The 6,321-nt window shown below is 76.0% G+C and overlaps 1 protein-coding gene across 1 annotated transcript in view; it reads left to right on the plus strand.

Annotated features, from left to right (window-relative positions):
• Positions 1 to 3,778: 3,778 nt before the first annotated feature.
• Positions 3,779 to 6,321, plus strand: part of THOC6 (THO complex subunit 6) — a gene marked incomplete at both ends in the record, with an annotated part of 3,014 nt that continues 471 nt past the window's right edge. Inside the window, 13 exon segments of the mRNA XM_082012318.1 lie at positions 3,779 to 3,905; positions 3,908 to 3,947; positions 4,043 to 4,050; positions 4,053 to 4,106; positions 4,506 to 4,609; positions 4,706 to 4,743; positions 4,842 to 4,890; positions 4,991 to 5,062; positions 5,701 to 5,803; positions 5,897 to 5,946; positions 6,079 to 6,141; positions 6,218 to 6,284; positions 6,287 to 6,306. Of these exon segments, the coding sequence (XP_081868444.1) occupies positions 3,779 to 3,905; positions 3,908 to 3,947; positions 4,043 to 4,050; positions 4,053 to 4,106; positions 4,506 to 4,609; positions 4,706 to 4,743; positions 4,842 to 4,890; positions 4,991 to 5,062; positions 5,701 to 5,803; positions 5,897 to 5,946; positions 6,079 to 6,141; positions 6,218 to 6,284; positions 6,287 to 6,306 (795 nt within the window).

Here is a 6,321-nt window from a genome sequence, read left to right on the forward strand (position 1 = left end):
GGCGCTGGAGCTGCTGCGCCCCGGCGAGACGGTGGGGGGCGCCCTGCGGCGCTGGGGGGGGGCGGGGCAGCGGCGGGGGGAGGGGCGCGGGGGGAGGGGCGGGCGGCGGGCGCCCCCTCCCCCCCAGCTGGAGGCGCTGGCCGGGCTGGCCGACGGGCTGGTGGCCCGCGGGCTCCTGGGGGTCTTCCAGGAGACGCGGGAGGGGCTGGAGGGGCGGCTGCGGCGCGCGCTGGGGGAGGGGCGCCCCTCCCCCACCCCCGCCCCCTCCCCCACCCCCCGCGCCGCCAGCCCCGCCCTCGACATCTTCGCCCCCGAGGAGGAGGAGGAGAAGCAGCAGGAGGAAGGAGAGGGGGAGGGGGAAGAAGGTGAGGGGGGAGGGGCGGGGCGGGGGTGTGAGGGGGAGGGGGTTTGCGGGGGGATTTGGGGGAGTGTTGGGGTGGGGGATGGGGGGATGTGGGGGGTGGGGGCTTGGGGCATTTCGGGGGTGGGGGAAGGGACTGAGGGGAGTTTGGGGGCGGGGCGGCAGGACTTAGGAGGGATTTGGGGGAGGGGCAGGGCTCGGGCGGGGGGAGGGGGAGGGGATTGGGGGGGTGGGGCGGCGATGTGGGGGGTGGGGATTGGGGGGCGGCTGCGAGTCCTTGGGGGGAGGGGGTTGGGGTGCCGGGGGGGTGGGGTGGGGGAGGTGGGGGCGCGGGGGGAGGGGCGGGGGCTGACCCCTCCCCCCCGCCCGGCGCAGGGGGGGGGCCGCCCCCCGAGGTGCTGTGGGAGTACAGGTGGGAGGGGGGGGGCGACCCCCGCCTCTACGGCCCTTCAGCAGCGCCCAGATGCAGGTGGGGGGCACCCGAAACGGGGGGGAGGGGCACCCCGAAACGGGGGGAGGGGCCAAGGAGCTGCCCCCCAGAAATTGGGGGTCTCGGGGGGGGGGGGGGGCAAAAGGGGAGGGTTGGGGGGCAGCGGGCGGAGTGGGGGGCTCTGGGAGGATTTGGGGGGCTGGGGGGGGATTTAGGGGTCTCGGGGGGGCGATTTGGGGGGGCGGGGGTGTAGGGGGAGGGGCGGGGGGTGTGGGGGGGAGGGGCGGGACAATTTGGGGGCGGGGGGGCCGGGGGGGGGGGAGGGGGGTGCCGGGGGGGGTTGGGGGGGTGCCGGGGGGGGTTGGGGGTGCCCCCCTGACCCCCCCCGTCCCCCCCCAGGAGTGGGCGGCCCAGGGGTACTTCCGGGGGGGGGCGCGGTGCCGGCGGGTGCAGCCCCCGGCCCCTTCTACGACTGCGCCCGCGTCGACTTCCAGCTCTACGGCTGAGCCCCACACTTGGGGGGCGCGGGGGGGCCCCCCCGATTCCTCGTGCGGCATTAAAGGCTCTTTGCTGCCCCCCAAGTTGCCTGTGGGGGGGGCGGGGGGGTGGGGTGGGGGGACTCGGGGGCTCGCTGTGGGGCGGGAGGGTTGGGGGGTGCAGTGGGGTGACGGGGGGGGGGTCTGGGTGCCCCAAAACCCCACCGGGGTTCCCGCGCCATAGGTCGTGCCCCCCTGCCCCCCCCTGCGGCTGCCTATGGGGTGGGGGGGGCCCAGCCCCCCAAGTGGACGCCGAGGCCCCCGGGGGTCTCCATGTTTATTGGGGGTTGGGGGGCCAGGACATCTGGGGCGCCCCACGGTGGCGGCTCACACTCGGGGGGCGGCGTCAGGGGATGGGGGGGCCTGGGGGGGGGGGGCAGAGGGGGGGTTGTGGGGCTGGGCTGCCCCCACCTGCCCCACAGCTCTGCCCCACAGCCCCAGCTCCCCCTCCCGCCCCCCGGCCCTCCCTCCTGCCCACAACCTCCCCCCAACAACCCCACCTGCCCCCGGCTCCTCCGTCCTGCCCCACAGATTCCCCCCCCAGCCCCACAGATCCCCCCCAGCTGCCCCCAGCCCCATAGATTCCCCCCCCAACAACACATCCCCCCCCCGCCCCCCCCATAGCCCCCGCCAACCCTATAGAACCTCCAGCCCCACAGCCCGTTCCCCCTGGAGCCCTCCCCAGCCCCACACCTCGCCCCACGGCTCCCCCCAGCCCCACAGATCCCTGTACCGGGGGGGCAGCCCCTTCCCCCTGGAGTCCCCCCCCCCCCCAGCCCCACAGATCCCCGTACCGGGGGGCAGCCCGTTCCCCCTGGAGCCCCCCCAGCCCCACACCTCACCCCACGGCTCCCCCCGGCCCCACAGATCCCCGTACCGGGGGGGCAGCCCGTTCCCCCTGGAGCCCCAGTCCCACACCTCGCCCCACGGCTCCCCCCGGCCCCACAGATCCCCGTACCGGGGGGGCAGCCCGTTCCCCCTGGAGCCCCAGTCCCACACCTCGCCCCACGGCTCCCCCCGGCCCCACAGATCCCCGTACCGGGGGGGCAGCCCGTTCCCCCTGGAGCCCCCCAGCCCCACACCTCACCCCACGGCTCCCCCCGGCCCCCCAGATCCCCGTACCGGGGGGGCAGCCCGTTCCCGCTGTAGCCGTGGTCGTGCTGGGGCCCGAGCGCCCGGAGCCGAGCGGCCGCCAGCGCCTCCGACACCGACTGCTTGGGGGCCGGCTGCCTGCGGGGGCCAGGGGGCTCCCAGCGTGCACCGGGGCTCCCATGATGCACTGGGGGGGCTCCCAGCGTGCACCGGGGCTCCCATGATGCACTGGGGGGGGGGGCTCCCAGCGTGCACTGGGGAGCTCCCAGTACGGCCTACAGGCTCCCATAATGCACTGGGGGGGGCTCCCAGTATGCACCGCGGCTCCCACAATGCACTGGGGGGCTCCCACTACGGCCTACAGGCTCTCAGTACGGCCTAGGAGACTCCCAGTATGGCCTACAGGGTCCCACAATGCACTGGGGGGGGGGGGGGTCCCAGCATGCACCGCGGCTCCCACAATGCACTGGGGGGCTCCCAGTACGGCCTAGGGGGCTCCCAGTACGGCCTATAGGCCCCCAGCGTGCACCAAGGCTCCCACAATGCACTGGGGGGCTCCCAGTGTGCACCGGGGCTCCCACAATGCACTGGGGGGGGTGTCCCCAGTATGGCCTACAGGCTCCCAGCATGCCCCGGGGCTCCCACAATGCACTAGAAGGGCTCCCAGTACAGCCTAGGCGGTTCCCAGTATGGCCTACAGGCTCCCACAATGCACTGGGGGGGCTCCCACAATGCACGGGGGGGGTGTTCCCAGCATGCACCGGGGCTCCCACAAGGCACTGGGGGGGGCTCCCAGTACGGCCTAGAGGGTCCCAGCATGCCCCGGGGCGCTCCCAGTCCCCCCCAGTCCCTCCCAGTCGCCCCACTCACCAGTCGCAGGCCTCGGGGCGGCGCTTGCTGCGGGGGCCGGGGGGGCGGGGAGCTGGGGGGGGGGGGCGGGGAGGTGAATGGGGGAGGGGGGGTTCCCCCGCAGACCCCCAATATCCCATCATGCCCTGCTCCCCCTCCCCAGTCCTCCCCTATCCCATCATCCCCCGCTCCCCCAGCCCCCTTCAGGCCTCCTCCACCCCCTCAACTCCCCCCCCCCCATATCCCCCCCCCATATCCCCCCGCCCCCCGCCTCACCCCCCTCCGCTCCCGGCCCCCTCCCCTCCGCAGGCCGCGGCCTCCATCCGGGCCCCTCAGCCGGCGCCGCCGCGCATGCGCGCCACGCCCCCGGTGCCTGTGGGCCGAACTACAACTCCCGGCGTGCACCGCGCTCCCCGGGGCTGGACGCATGCGCGCTACACCCCCTCCCAACCCGTCCCGCCTTTTAGACGTCATCGCGCGGCGCCGGAAGCTCCCGCCGCGCTCGCTGCCATGGCGGAGGCGGCCGGTTCGTCCCGCGGCGCTGCCGAGGGGCTCCCGTTGCCCGGGGGGGTGCGGCGGGCGCGGCAGCTGCTCCATATGAGCGTCCTGGCGCAGAGCGCTTCCCCCTGCGGCCGCTACTGGCGGCGGGCAACAACTACGGCGAGGTGGCCGTCTTCAGGTACCGGCCCCCCCCGGCCCCCCCCGGCCCCGGCGGGCCCGGCCCGGCCGCTTCAGGGCCTCCCCCGGGGCTTCTCCGTGTCTCCCCCCCCGCAGCCTCTCGGCCGCCTGAGCGCCGAGGCCAAGGAGGAGAGTAAGCGGCCGCTCGGCGTCTTCCAGGGTGAGTGGGGGCCGGCGGGGCCTCCCGGGGCTCCCAGTGTGCCCTGCCCCCTCCCGGCATCCCTCCCGGGACTCCCAGCATCCCTCCTGGGGCTCCCAGTATGCCCTGCCCCCTCCCGGCATCCCTCCCGGGGCTCCCAGCATCCCTCCTGGGGCTCCCAGTATCCCTCACTGGGCTCCCAGTATGCCCTGCCCCCTCCCAGCATCTCTCCTGGGGCTCCCAGTATGTCTCATGACGATCCCAGTGCCTTTCACAAGGATGCCTTCACCCTCCGCCCCTCCCCCCCGTCACCCTCCGCCCCTCCCCCCGTCACCCTCCGCCCCTCCCCCCCGTCACCCTCCGCCCCTCCCCCCGTCACCCTCCGCCCCTCCCCCCCGTCACCCTCCGCCCCTCCCCCAGCCCACGCCGGCCCGGTTTACGCCGCGGCCTCCACCGAGCGGCACCTGCTGAGCGCCAGCGACGGCGAGATCAAGGCCTGGGCCTGGGCCGAGCTGGGCAAAAAGGTGGGTGCACCCCCCACCCCCCCAAAAAAAACCCCCACCCGGGACCCCCCGCACCCCGGCGACCCCCCCCCGACCCCCTTCTCCCTCCCCCCGCAGGGCTGTAGGGAGGTCTGGACCCGCCGCCCCCCCTGCAGGTGAGTGTCCCCGGGGGGGGGCTGGGGGGGGGGTTGGGGGGGCTGCGGGACGTCGGGGTCCCCCCAAAATGGGTGTCGTGTCCCCCTCCCCCCCCCAGGAGCAGCCTGGAGGTGCCGGAGATCAACAGCCTCCAGCTGAACACCCGGGTGAGGGGGGGGGGGTGTGGGGGGGCGGGGGGGGGCGGGGGGGACACACACCCCCCCGTGACCCTCCCCCCCCCGTGTGTGTGTGTCCCCTCCCCCCCAGGACAATTCGGTGGTGCTGGCGGGGGGGGATGGGGCCGTGCGGGTCATGGACCTGGAGACGGGAACCTTCACCGTGAGGGGGGGCTGGGGGGGGCGCGGGGCGGGGGGGGGGGGCGCGGGCCAGCAAACGGGGAGGGGGGGGTAAGGTGGGTGCTGTGGGCCCCCCTTAGAGTTTGGGTGCCCCCGGGGGGGGGGCGGGGGTGAAGATTTGGGGGGGGGGAGGGGACCCGAGGGGGGGGTTGGGAACTTTGGGGGGGGGGGACACCCCTGGGGGGGGGTGGGGGACCCCTGGGTGGGGGTTGGGAGACCCGGGGGGGGGGGGGGTGGGGACCTTCAGGGGGTGAAGAATTTGGGGGGGGAGACCCCGGGGGGGGGGGGGGGGGACCCCTGGGGGGGGCGTTTGGGACCCCGGGGGGGGGGGACACGACACCCTGGGGGGGACGTTTGGGACCCCGGGGGGGGTTGGGGACCCCGGGGGGGGTTGGGGACCTTGGGCAGAGGTTGGGGACCCCGGGGAGGGGGTGGGGACCCCGGGGGGGGGTTGGGGACCCCGGGGGGGGGTTGGGGACCTTGGGCAGAGGTTGGGGACCCCGGGGGGGGGGTGGGGACCCCGGGGAGGGGGTGGGGACCCTGGGGGGGGGTTGGGGACCCCGGGGGGGGTTGGGGACCCCCCGGGGGGAGGGGGGGGGTGACAGGGGTGCCCCCCCCCAGCACGAGCTGCGGGGGCACCGGGACTACGTGCACTGCCTGGCGCTGCGGGAGCAGCCCCCCCACTGCCTGTCGGGGGGGGAGGACGGCACCGTGCGCCTCTGGGGTGAGCCCCTCCCCCACCCCGCGCCCCCCCCCCCCCCCCCCCCGCCCCCCACCCCCCTCACCCACCCACACCCCCCCCTCGCCCCTCCCCCAGACTTCCGCAGCGGCTCCCAGGTCCAGGTCATCGAGGTGCACAAGTACGAGGTGAGGGGGGAGGGGGACCCCCCGAATTAACCCCCTCCCCCCCCCCCGCTTTTGGGCTCCTCCCCCCGTTTTTGGGTCCCCCCAAAATACCGGGGACCCCCCTAAATTCCTCCCTGTCCCCCCCCCCCCCAGGAGTGCAGCCGCCCCCAGAACGGCAAATGGATCCGGTGTTTGGCCACCGATTCCGACTGGATGGTGAGGGGGGGAGGGGAGGGGGGGGGGAGGGGCGGGGGGGGCGGGATCCCCCCCTGACCCCCCCCCGCCCCCCCAGGTGTGTGGGGGGGGGCCGGCGCTGACCCTGTGGCACCTGCGCTCCGTCACCCCCACCACCGTCTTCCCCTCCCCTCGTGCCAGCACCACGTGCTCTTCCACCAG

This window comes from Phaethon aethereus, assembly GCF_964289735.1.
Source record: "Phaethon aethereus genome assembly, chromosome: 35".
NCBI classification, from domain to species: domain Eukaryota; kingdom Metazoa; phylum Chordata; class Aves; order Phaethontiformes; family Phaethontidae; genus Phaethon; species Phaethon aethereus.